The following is a 13,449-nucleotide window of genomic DNA, read 5'->3' as shown; positions in this document are numbered from 1 at the left end:
ATATAAATATATATATATAGTTAACATTCAGCAAATTCAGTATTCATTTTCATCAAACCTATCATTGGAACTGTACATTTTTATCATTATTACAGAGGTACAAATCAAAGGCACAAAACTACTTAAAATTCATCCTTTTTGCTTTCCATTTTTAATAAAATAATGTAAACATCATTAAACTTATAATGAAAGGGCTTTTAAGTATTCGTATACATCTTAGTATATGAACAATAATATTAAAATTCAGCTATAATTTCAAGATAGAGAGATCTAATATTCTTGGATTGTTTGCCATATAAAACTTGTTTGATAGTTACGTGTGGTAGTTCAGGCATGATATGTATGCAGAAAATCCAAGTTCAGTGTCTGGCATCTGCAAGAAGAACTGGAAAAATTCTTTCATAGATCCTGGGACAATCAGTGCTAACTAACTGCTATTAGCAGTCGTGGGCGGTTGCTCACCATCTACCATATTGGTTGGAAGGGACCAATGATCTGACTCAGCATAAGGTTCCTTCCAGTGTACCTATGTTCAGAATGATAGATTCAGTTGTTTTTGACAGCTGAGCTCTACATAGCAATTGTTAATTTTATGGTACCAGTGTTATTAACTGCATTGGGTCTGAAGACCAATATGATCAAAGATAGCAGAGAAACTGTTTTATTCTTATAATTATTCATCTTGTAAGTATTCATATGAGCCTGCCAGTTTTTAATAACTATCTCACAGATTATACGAAAATACTCAAAGGTCGACTATTACCCCTAAGCTGTGAAATTATTAATTGTTTATGTGGTACAAAATGAGTAATTGAATTTGGTTGGGATGGAACACCAATTGGCATCTGATGAACCAGCAAAATCATGACAGACTCCTTACTCTTTGTGGACACATGTAAAGGGAATATAATCCTGTAGGTTACTTTATAAAGTTGAAATCAAACTTACACGTAATACATTGAAATCTTATAAAATCTGGAAAAACATTTCTAGAAAAAATACTTAAGTTTATAGTAGTTTGCATAGAAACTTTCTCTTTTTTTAAAAAAAAAAGTATAGCATTTAAATATGTACATAATGCCTTGGGAATATTCATCTTAATTATAAACTTGAAACCTAATTACATGAGCATCTTGACCGTATGCTCTCTTAAAACTAATTTGTGGTATAACACTCACTTTAAAGACTGGACTTTATACATAGGTACAAAGGTAACAGATCATGCAGGAAGTTTCTTATTAGGTCACTAAGATTGTTAAGGATTTAGTGTCTTGTAAATAAGTAAAACACATTTGCATATATAGTTACCATAAGGAAATGCTTAGAAGAGACCACTGAAAAATTAACACTTATAGGAAAATACGTTAAATTTATGCAAAGTGTTTAAGTGGTCTCATCACTCACTTTGACCCCTCTTTAAGAGGGTTTCAGCTAAAATCAAAGAGCTCAGTGATATTTATCAGAAAGTAAGAATGTTATCCCTGCAGCATTGTGAAGGGGAAATAACAGCTTAACAGCTAGTCCAGGCTGTATCCTGCATATTATATATATTTATATTTTAATAATCACAACTGATCTTCTTTTGAGAGATGTATTATGGAGGGAGAGGAGTCATATCTAATCATATGTCCATTATGGAAGTACTATTCATGCTGTTCTTTCTTTACCATATTTTGATTCCCATATGAAGCATAATATCTAAAGTAAACTTTTTTTTTTTTTTTTTTTGGAGCTAGGCCCATTTAATGTGTCATATCAGCAGACATCAGTTAATCTGTAGTCCAATTTTATTGTTCTGGCACTAAAATACGTATCTTGTTGATGTGCACTAGCACTATGGAGTCTGCTGTTCCTATGAGATTGAGTATTAACAATATGATAATTGAATGTAGGAAGTGTAGCAAGAGCCAGCAGCACCCACAGTAAAAGGTGATGACACCAAAATGACAAAACAACTGTGGTGATATCATAATATAAATGCCGCTGATATGCACTTGCATCCTGATGTCTGATGCAAGTACGTAAGTCATGGCATCTACGTGATGATGTCATGATGAAGGTCTCTACCTTGATTAAAATTAAAAGTAAAATTCAGCACAAGGCCTAGTGAGGTAAAGCATGTAGAGTTTTCTTTCATTTTGAAAGATTGCCATGTGTAACACTCAGGCTAAACACCATTTAGGTATATATGTATGGACATGCACCCACATGTATACATACATTACTATCAAAGTTTGGAATGATTGGGATTGTGTTTGCATGCAAAGGTAATCATTCTACCACATTACAAATCACTTGGTTAATGATGGTGGACAGCAAGTTGTGAGATACCAACTTGCACCTAATGTTGAATAACCCTCTGTGACACCGTTGTAGTATTACAAAGCCAAATTAGATCTTTTTAGATAAATAAAACAGAAAAAGAAAATTTAAACCAGCTAAAGCTAGACCAATTAATAAGATTCCACTGTGAATAAATGAGAGGAAATTCTTACAAATTGACAAGGAGACTAAATAGATCTCCTTATTTTATCTTCTTAGCCTGTTGTTGACAGTGTATTGGATTCAACTGAGCACTCTTAACTAAGCAGTAGGATTTTTCTATCCAACTCATCAAATAACAAAGATTGATATGAAATGCCATCTCCTATACAGTAGAGCTGTAAGTCCATATGCATTTTTATGATAAGATCAAGGTTAAATGATTCAGTTTCTTGCATTTCAATATATACTTTCAATTTGATGGGCCTTAGTTCTGCAGAACTCTGGATCTAAAACCTGAAATAGAAGAGTTCTTGCTGCCAGCTTTTTCTTATTTTTATCATTAACAGAAACAAGTCAGATGGATACCATTTACTGTGCATACAGAATAGGAACTGATTTAGAAGCAACATTGATTAGAAATATTATATGTAATGAAACATGGTAGGAGCCAATTAAAAACTCTGTAATGTTTATTTTCATAGCATTAAATTTCTATAGGCTTTGAGCTGCCCCATTATTTCTTCTTTTACACCTGAACTGCTGACTTTCTGTCTGTTCCTTCTTGCATAATGGTTATTTTTATTGTTTAAAAATACAGAAGACTGTCCATCAGACTTTTTTATTTCCCCCTTTTTAGTCTTACCTAACTCTATATGTCTTGTATCATTTTACCTTGTAGGGTCCACCCTGAAACGACTATGTCTAGGCAAAGATCACAGTAGTAGTAACTATCCCTCTCTCTTTTATTTTTGGCTTTTTGGAATTTATTTTTGAGCATGGGCTGCTTTGTTTAAATATAATCTAGTGGTTTATTTAACAGCAGACTGCATTGATGATGGCATTTAAACTATGCTGCTTATGAATTAAACGTAGCTTTGCATGTTGGTGCTGTTTTTGGGTGCATGCCTATTGCAAGATCATCATAATTTCAGTATGTACACGTGTAGTTTTAATGAGATAAAGCTGAGTCGTATGCTTGCTAATTAACTCAGCTTCCTTATAATGCTGTTCTGCGGCTGGCTGACTAATACAGTTTAATAGTTCCTCTCATCTGTTGAAATGCTTGAAATACTGAACAGTGGCTGAGGTTTAAATGAGGGGGAACACTTTTCACTGTTCTATTTTTCAAAGAGCATAAGAATTCACATTAGTTCAATGCACGACAGGTTTTAAAGAAAGGCCTAAGGTTTTATGTAAGCAATATATATATATATATATATTTACTAATGGTGTTGGTCATGGGCTCTGCAAATTCATAACAGAAATTATAATTTCATATGTTAGTTCATTGTATGTAATGCCATTTCAATACAACTTTGAACTTTTCTGCTTCAAATTTTGGTCATTTCAAAATTAGTATTCACACTTTTGAGAAAATTGAAAAAGAATTATTTCAGACACATCAGTCAATTAATACTGCTTTATTTCACTTTGGTTTTAATGCCTCTATTGCAACATATTTTGGGTAATGATTTCAACAATAGTTGTCCCAGTTTCAAGATGTATGAGGTTTGAATATTTTGATATTTAGATTGAATATATTTAGTTGCCATGTTTGTAGTCCTTCAGATTATGGCCACTTGTGTCATTCATTACTACTATCTTGAAAGTGGAATTTTTAAAAAAAGGATTTAAAAGATCATAAAATCTTTAAACTGCAGTTCAGTTCAGAACAGAATAAGGAGAAACTTGGGAATTCTGCAGAAATATAAAAATTTGAATGGCTGCAAAATACTTTCTTCTGATCCAGTTAGGACTTAAGAAAAAAACAGGCTTATGTGAGGAAAGAAGATATAATTTATCCTGGCTGAACTAATAGTCTGGACAAATAAAAATAAAATCCCTCTGACCATATATTTAGGCATGTATTTATGCTACTGGAGGGCCATTTTTGAAGCAAAAAAATGTTCTTCAGAAGAAGCAGCCAGATGATAAAACATACAGTAATTTCAGAAATACCGTGAAATGAACGTAATAAAAAAAATGATATGCTATTATATATGCACATAATTGATTCTTACCTTTCTATGATGTCTTAGGATCTTCAACAAACAGTCTTGTAGCATATCCAGATCCTCTACCACAAACAACAATACAGGTCCAGGTACAAGCCAACAACAGTAACAACAAGAAAGGAACCTTCACAGATGATCTCCACAAATTAGTGGATCAATGGACAAGCAAAACTGTGGGAGCTGTACAAGCAAAGCCATCCCTAAACCAACTTAAACAGAATCAAAAACGGCAAGACATGGAGCCAAAGGGTAATCCCCTGCAGACACAGAATGAGACCTGTGGAGTAAGTGGCACTCCTTGAAGAGCATTACGTTTTACTTTGGGTCTGAAAGCCATTGCAAAACTGATGTTTGGAGGAGGACATAAGCTCAAAAAAGCATATTCCATATAAAATCCATTTCAGTTCATTGACTACTAAAAATATCTTAAGAATTTTTGTCGACTTGGACTTGAGCTTGACAACATATGGTTCAGTATATAACTTTTTACAAATTGAAAATTGTGGAAATAGTTTATACACAGCAATATATTCACTGGTAATCAAATATTGCTTGTCTTAAATCATTTTAAACATTGATGAAGTTTATTTTATGTCTTTTTCCCCAAAGTATCATTAATCCCGTAGTTGGTGTATTGGCAGCAGTTAGTGGGTTTTGCAAGTGACTGTGCCAATAGTCCATCTTCAGAATGGAGCAGTGACAACTGTCAGTATGATCCGACATAAATCTACTCAAAAGTAAGTCCCCTTTAGTTCAGTGGCTTGAATTTTTACTTTGAAGAATGAATACTTATCAAGCCTGACTGAATACAGTGGGGACTTCTTAGTAAAATGCTTTAGATTTCATTGTAAATGATCACTTTGGTTTTCATACATAATTGTGTAAAGTGTCATATAAAGGAATATATTTAAATATACCAGAGTGGCTTAAAGTAACAGATGGGTATAATGTATTCACTTTACCATACTCCCATTATCCATTTTCAATGCTTTAGCTTATCATCTTCAACCACATGTTTCTGAATGCATGTTAAATATACATATATGCAAAACTGGAGCCATAATACTATGGCTTGAACCAATTATCTCCCCCCTTCCCTTCTTTCCCACGTACAGAATTCAAACACAGTTATTGCAAGCAAGGCTGTTCCAATTCTTTTTGAAGCTTGGTGGTATTTGAAATAAAATATAAACTAGATCCATACATAAGAATGGGGTAACCCCTCTTCATTGACAGCACTGTATACATGTGGGTTCCCCAAGTCATAAATCATGTGCCAGAGCCACTGAATCAGGGAAGTGTACTTATTTATTTATTTATTTATATTTATACAGACATTTGTATATCACCTGTCCCATAGAGGAGATGCATGAGAGAAGAATCTTAATGTATTTGAAAAGGAGGAGAAACATCTAATGAGTGTTGTTTATGAAGTATCAAATGGTTTGCTTAAGCTGCCTTGCTAGAATTTACTCTTTAGTCTTCTCTTGGAGTCCCTTGGCAGATTACTGTTGCTTTTTTTTTTCCCCTAGCTTCCACAGAATCTGAAAAGCAGTAAATATAAAGTTATAATAACTTAACAGAAAACAATGGCTTTGGAAGGACAGGAATGTATTTGTATTTGTCCGTGAGAAGCTAGTGCCCTTCATTACTATAAATACTGATAGAAAACAAGTACCCTTAAAATTCTTTAAATTTGGAGCTAGTTCATCTTCACAATTTTTAATTAAAAGTTTCATTTCCATAATATTGATTTCACAGGCTTGTGATATTTCACATTAAAAAATATAGATTGTACTATTGAGAGAAAGTGAAAAAAGGATGGAGCTAAGTGTGGGGTCTACCTTAGCAGCAAGAAAATGTCCAAGATACTCATGTATTTTCAAACTGGCGAACTGCAAATGGTTATTTGCACATGGTTGTTGCCCTTTTTAAACACTACACAGCTTCCATTTCTGAAAAAAAGTACATGTGATGAAATTATTACTTTGTTACAGCTCTGAAGCACCAATACATACGCATCTGGGAGATTAGTCAGTGCAAAAACACCATAATAATACAAAGGTTCTTAAAGTTGTGAAACCCACTAATTGAGAGTTCTCTGTATGGTTGCTTTTATTCCCTTGTCAGTCCACTCATTAAATGGAAGAAGTAGGGTTGTACTTCCCAAAGCCTAAGGCCACCTGAGGGCAACACTTCAACTGGCCATAAGTTGTAATTGAACCAGCCCCTCACATTTACTCACCTGATACAGTCAGGATGTTGAGAAAGTGGTGCTAAGCATTTGCAAAGAATGTCTACATATTCTAGAGAGCTCTGAGAGAAGGAAAAGGCTAGAAAGTACTGTACCAGAAGAAGACATAACTTTTATTACCAGATTTTGTACATTCTTACAATATATATGTATACATAATTGCTGTGCAGGCAAATCTAAACATGAAAGTTGAATGCATGCTGTTTCAATGCAAATGTACTATTCTTTTCTTTACCATACACTATAAATACTACATGTGTTATTTTTATTCAACAAATGGCTCTATTCCTTTTAGCATCATTCTTTTCTCTAAGAAAAAAACTTTGTATATTTTACTTGAAAAAGCTGGTGACTCTTGGATCAGTTTCATAAAATCTTACAAGAATTCTCTTGTCCTGTTTTATTTGATATCCAAAACAGAATAGACAGAATAGCCCACACCTTTTTCCCCCGTGGCTAAACAGAACTTATTTCTTTGTGCTTCTATTGCACCAGGAATGCCTACAATAAAGGACATAATTTCTCAACCTGGCTGAAAAACATGAACAGCCAGCAGAGATGCGTTCTTTTGTTTTCAGCATCAGTAATGCACAAAGGGGGCCACCATACCTCATCATTCTTTGGATCTAATGGAATATGTGCAGAATATAACTCACAGCGGTGACATGAGTTCATCATATGGGGATCTTTCACTAATATTACTTAACTGATAAGTAACAACTTTTGGGAAAAAAATGTAAGAACTACATGGTTAAAATAGCATTTGCAGCTGCTGAAGGCAATTTCAGTGATTAGTGGGTAAATGTAAACAAAATATAACTAGCTATATAAGACACACATGCACACACATACAAGCTTGGGTGTAGCTAATTGGGTAAGATATAAGAATTCCTGTGTGGCTGAAGGATGGAGAAAAAGAATAAATGCAAAGTAAAATTTAGGCTTATGGCAGTTCAGTGGTTTATATCTACAGATAGTCCTCACTTACCAACCACAATTGGGACTGGCAACTCCATTGCTAAGTGACACCGTTGTAAAGTGAAAAGTCACATGACTACACCCAACTTACGACATCAGTTCTGGCTGCAGTCAAGTGAATCACCGCAGGTCGTTAAGTGCAATGTCATGTGACTATGACTTGTGCCTTCCTGCCAGCTTCCCCATTGACTTTGCTTGTTGGAAGCGGGCTATGAAGGTTGCAAATGGTGATCATGTGACTGGGATACTGTGACCATCATAAGTGTCTGCTGGTTGCCGAGCACCTGAATTGCAACATGTGACCATGGGGATGCTCCGACAGCCACGACTTTGAGGACCAGTCATAAGTCTCCTTGTTCAGTGCTGTCTTAACTTTGAACAGTCACTGAACAAGTGGTCAGTAAGTGAGGACTACCAGTATTGCCTTAGGAGTTGCATAATGTTTAAGTAACATTTGGAATTTTGGAGGGGAGCATAGTGTTGAAAATGGACAATTAACTGAACAAAACAAGCATTTCAAGTTTCACTATTTTTGTTTTATAAATGATAAAAGGCCACATTCTTCAGACATAACAACTGGTAGTCTCAGATACAGATTCATATCCATAGAGTCATTGGTGCTCTGAGCTTGGTTGTTTGCTTGCAGATGTTTCATTACCCAACTAGGTAACATCATCAGTGGTAGTGAGTGTGGGGTTTGCTGCTTGTTTATATACAGTAGCTTGCCCTCCCAGTGTTGGTGGGGGTGTGGTTTTCTCCTTGGTAGTTCCTTGATTAGGGTATTGTTTTCTGCTTGATTGTTTGTCTGGTGTTAATCCCTGCTTATCTGGGCATAGGCTACTGGAGAGGATGTGTTCTTCTTAGCTTTTTTATTGTCTCTTTTGAATGGTGTGTAAATGTGGTTTATTTCTATGTGTCTATTGATGGCTGATTTGTCTGAATGCCAAGCTTCCAGGAATTCCCTAGCATTTTTGGATTTACCTTGGTCTAAGATGCTGACACTTTTCCAGTTGAAACTATGGTTAAGTCTGTCCATGTGTTGTGAGATAAAGGAGTTTCCATTGTGTCTTCTGACTGCTGGTTGGCGTTCCTGGATGCACTCTGCTAGTCTTCTGCCTGTCTGTTCTACATAGTGGCTGTTACAGTCCTTACACTGTACGTTGTAGATGACTCCTCTTTTTTTTTCTTGGGCTACTGGGTCTTTTGGTGTACTTACGATATTTTGGAGGGCTTTAGTTGGTTTGTGTACTATGGAGATGCCCTGTGGTTATAATAGTCTGTTGGTAGTTTCTGAGACGTTTCTGATGTATGGCAGTGTTATCTTTTTCATAGCTTGTGTTGGTTGTGCTGTAGTGGGTTGAGTGGTGAGGCATTTTTTTATAAAGTTGTGTGGGGGTCTATTTTATTAGAAGATACTGTATAGGTGGTCTGTTTCCTTTTTCTGATGTTCTGAGTTGCTGCAGTGTGTTTGTACTCATCTGAATAATGTTCTTACACAGCTCTTGTGGGAGGTTGGATTGTTACTTTGGTAATGGAGCAACCACATGGCCTCACCATAGCACACAAACCAACTAAAGCTCTCCAAAACATCTTAGGGAAACCAAAAGACCCAGTAGCCCAAGAAGAAAAAACAGGAGTCATCTACAACATACAGTGTAAGGACTGTAACAGCCACTATGTAGGACAGGAGTCATCTATAACATACAGAGTAAGGACTGTAACAGCCACTATGTAGGACAGATAGGCAGAAGACAAGCAGAGCGCATCCACGAACACCAACCAGCAGTCAGAAGACACAGACTCAACCACAGTTTCAACTGGGAAGCTGTGAGCATCCTAGGCTGAGCTAAATCCAAAAATGCAAGGGAATTCCTGGAAGCTTGGCATTCAGAAAAATCAGCCATCAGTATATACATAGAAATAAACCACATTTATACACCATTCAAAAGAGACAATAAAAAAGCTAAGTAGGAAACAAAAAGACACATCCTCTCCAGCAACCAACACCAAGATAAGCAGGAATTAACAGCAGACAAATAATCAAGCAGAAAACAATACCCTAATCAAGGGACTACCAAGAAGAAAACCACACCCCTACCAACACTAGCAAGGCAAGCTATTGTATATAAAACGGAGCAAGCCCCACACTCGCACTGATGATGTTACCTAGTCAGGTAATGAAATGTCTGCAAGCAAACAGCTGAACTCAGAGAGCCCCAAGGACTCCACAGTTCAACCCTGAGCTACATATATTCTCTTTCATTGGAGATTAATATCCAATTCACAAAAAAGTTACTTGCATCAATCATGAGCATTAGAGCATTGTGATACGGACATGTATGCCTACTGGCCATGTGAAAAAATAGCTTATGGGACAAATTCATAGATCAATGATAGATACATTCGATAGATACATATTTGAATGCAGAAGTCCCACATTCAACACCTTTGCAGATCTATGGCTCTGACCACTGACAGTGGCTGCTTGATGTAAGCCAGAAAAAGTTAAGAAAGTTTATGATCAATTGCTTTCTACAAAATCTGAACACACTTGGTAGCACTATCCTTGTTATATTCCCATGGACATAAGTTGTTTGAAAAGAGAAAGCACATACATATGGAAATTCCAGCATTTTTATAGCATTGTCTTCCTGTATCTAAAAGAATAATCATGGTTAATCTAAAACCTGGATACCAAGTGCCTAAAGATATAAAAATTAAAACTCAGGACATTATAAAGACTTCATTAATTTTTATTTTTCATATCCAGGCTTCTAGTTCAAGGAGCCAACAATAAAAAGTAAAACAAAAATATTGCAAATTAATTAAATTAATTAATTAATTATTAATTAATTAATATTGCAAAAAGCAATTAAAAATACTATTAAAAGTAGCTGAAATTGATCAAAGAAGGACTGGAAGAGATCTTGGAAAGCATTTCTTCCAACCTTCTCCCAGTGCAAGAATCAACTACTTTGGCATCCCTAACAGCCATCTAGCCTCTGTTTAAACACCTGCCCTGAAGGAGAGTTTACCACCTTCCAAGGTTGTCTGTTCCACTGTTGAAGACTTCTTACCATTAAAATATTTTTCCTGATGTCCAACCAAAATCTACTTCCTTATCATTTAAACTCTTTATTCTTGTCCTGACTTCTACAACAACTCTGAGCAATTCTGTCCCACCTCCTCCACAACAGCTCCCCAGTTCTTTGGGCTGATAAATGTGAAATCCAGATTTCTTTCTATCTTCTCAGGTGGCTCTATTCTGTTCTTCTAGTCTTCGGACCCTCTTCCTTTGCAATCCAGTTAAGTACCTTGACTTTTCCTTCTCTGCTCACGCCTTTTTAACTCTCTTGCTTTTTTTAGATCTCATATCTTCCCTTTCCTCAGGCTTCTGTTACCTAGGTCTCCTTCTTACTTTCCTGGGCCTTCACAAGCTTTTGCTCGTTTTCTCTTTAATTCTCTTCTTTTTAATCCAGATCTTTCCTAGACCATCTGATTTGGCTAATATCTTTCAAAATACTATTTAGCCACAATATATTTTAGTCTGAAATATTTTATCTTCCTAGAGTTTTTTCTCTCTTTCCATCTCTGATGAAGACCCTTATTAATTATTCCATTATTGTGGCCTAACCAAACATTTGAGCATGAAACTGAGCAAACTCAGGGAGGCAGTGAAGGACAGGAAGGCCTGGCGCAATATGGTTCATGGGGTCACGAAGAGTCGGACACGACTTAACGACTGAACAACAACAACAACAAAAACCAAACATTAACCATAGACATTCTACAATGGTACTTCATGTGGCTTGCTCATTTATTCAGCTGTCTTACCAACTACAACAAAGAACTGGAACTGTTGGTGGAATTTAATTGGCATTAATCTCCGGTTAGCAGCCTGAGAATGGGGAAACAGTAATTTCCCTTCCTCCAATGATGCAATATGCTCTGGAGATGGAAGATCCATCAAAACAGCATGAACAGCAGCCCGCATGTTGCAGATGAGGAAGAATAGCTGAAAATAATAAAATGGAAATCCCTGTTCCATAGATAGTGGACGCCAGTGAAAAGCCACCTACAGTATACTGTGTGATATAAGAAGAAAAGTGATTGGGTGATGTCATAATAACCTTGAAGCCAACCAATCTCTCCTAGTTTCTTCCTAGCACCTGGAGGATTTTTTTTTCTGGTGTCATAAATCAGTTATATTTTTCCTTAGCTCTGAATTTTCCTGGAATAATTCTTTGCAAATGGGTCAATAAACAAAGCAGTTCTGAAAGTAATCATATGGTGTTTCATATATTCATATAAGTTAACTGCACATCATCAACACAAAGAGCCACTCCAGAGCTATCAGTGAGACTTACAGATAGAACACAGCGGTTCCAGAATGTATCTGTTTAGTGCCCAGGTGTATGATGGATGGTCACAGTCACATCCTACTTCACAATTACAAAAGTACTTATATGTGATCCTCATTTAATGACCACTGTTCAGCAACCATTCATACTTAACGATGGTCACAGCATGCTCGCGGTCATGTGATGGCCATTTGCGATCTTCTTTGCTAGCTTCATACAAGCAAAGTCAATGGGGAAGCTGGCAGGAGATCACAAATGGCGACCATGTGCCGTCGTGCTTAACGTCGAGGGATTCGCTTAACAGCAGCAACCGGAAGTGCCAGAATTTCCATCGCTAAGCGGCGTGGTCTCATGATGTGCTTTACAACCATGTTGCTTGGTGATGGAAATTCTGGTCCCAATTCACCATTGTTAAGAGAGGACTACCTGTATAGACGTAAATTCTTTTGAAATGAATTTTTATAGATTGAGGCTAATTGACTGAAACTAGAATCTGCTAGGGTGTTAGGCTAATGCAAGCAGTTGAAGTTTATATATCTAGTGGGCACCAAGGTTGGGGGAAGACTAATATAAACAATTGTGGTGGCACAAAGGACAGGCCCATCTGCCTAAATGAAGTATCATGAGCCAAATCTATCCTGCAAAACAACTTTATCTGTCCTTAGATAGCTTTTCCAAATAGAATACAAGGCCATAATAATAAATATAGTGAAACAAATTATTTTCAAAAGTTCTGAGAGTACATTCACTTTTGTGGCACATCTCTTTTTGTACTTTGCTGCAGACATAGAGATATGGTTTCCATACATGCTGTTATTCTGCAATCTGATGAATATTTGTCAGATAAGAACTGTTGGCATTTCATTCTGCAGGTTTAATTTACTTCTCCAACTTAATGTTGGTCAGAAAAATACATTCTTCCTGTTCCAAAACCTCTATCTGGAGAATGGAGTATTCTCAAGAAAGCAGAAGTTGGCCACGGTGCTATAAATTATTTATCCTTGCTCTACTAGCACGACTTGATATCTTAGGTTGGGACAACTATATTAGAACTGTTTTTTTCTCAGCAACAACAAAATCCATCCATTTATTGAGAAAATTCTCTTTGTTCTCAGAATAAAAACATGCAGTATTTTAGAAGAAAGACACCAATAAATAATGTTTTTCAGATTAGTATTTCATATCCCCAATCTTAAATGCAAATACTGGTAAAATCCTACACCGAACTAGAGAGAGGGTTAGGAAGGCATTGTAAGATTGTAGGAAGAGGGGGGACTGCCACAGACCTCTCCAAGAGCCCACTTAGATTGTGGGAGTTCTGGTGAGCATTGGGGGGGGGAGTCTAACAGCATTCATA

At 36.3% G+C, this 13,449-nt stretch overlaps 1 protein-coding gene across 11 annotated transcripts in view; it reads left to right on the top strand.

Annotated features, from left to right (window-relative positions):
* Positions 1 to 13,449, top strand: part of WNK2 (WNK lysine deficient protein kinase 2) — a 123,351-nt gene that overhangs the window by 95,384 nt on the left and 14,518 nt on the right. For 8 of the 11 annotated variants that reach the window (XR_015794884.1, XR_015794885.1, XR_015794886.1 and 5 more), the window contains 2 exons: positions 3,164 to 3,208; positions 4,524 to 4,783. Coding sequence is in view for 4 of the 11 variants with exons in the window: in XM_088134167.1 (XP_087990293.1) it covers positions 3,164 to 3,208; positions 4,524 to 4,783 (305 nt within the window). In the remaining 7 variants the exon portion in view is untranslated. Of the gene's footprint in view, positions 1 to 3,163; positions 3,209 to 4,523; positions 6,043 to 13,449 lie in introns of those variants that run through there. The other 3 variants (XM_088134168.1, XR_015794889.1, XM_088134170.1) reach the window with 3 other exon arrangements.

The sequence above is a fragment of the Python bivittatus genome, unplaced genomic scaffold, assembly GCF_059951505.1.
Source record: "Python bivittatus isolate LINGU-HERP-01145 unplaced genomic scaffold, Pbiv_v1 ctg000080_np1212, whole genome shotgun sequence".
Taxonomy (NCBI): domain Eukaryota; kingdom Metazoa; phylum Chordata; class Lepidosauria; order Squamata; family Pythonidae; genus Python; species Python bivittatus.
Note: the sequence above shows the minus strand (reverse complement) of the source record. Positions and strands in the feature narration are given on the sequence as shown.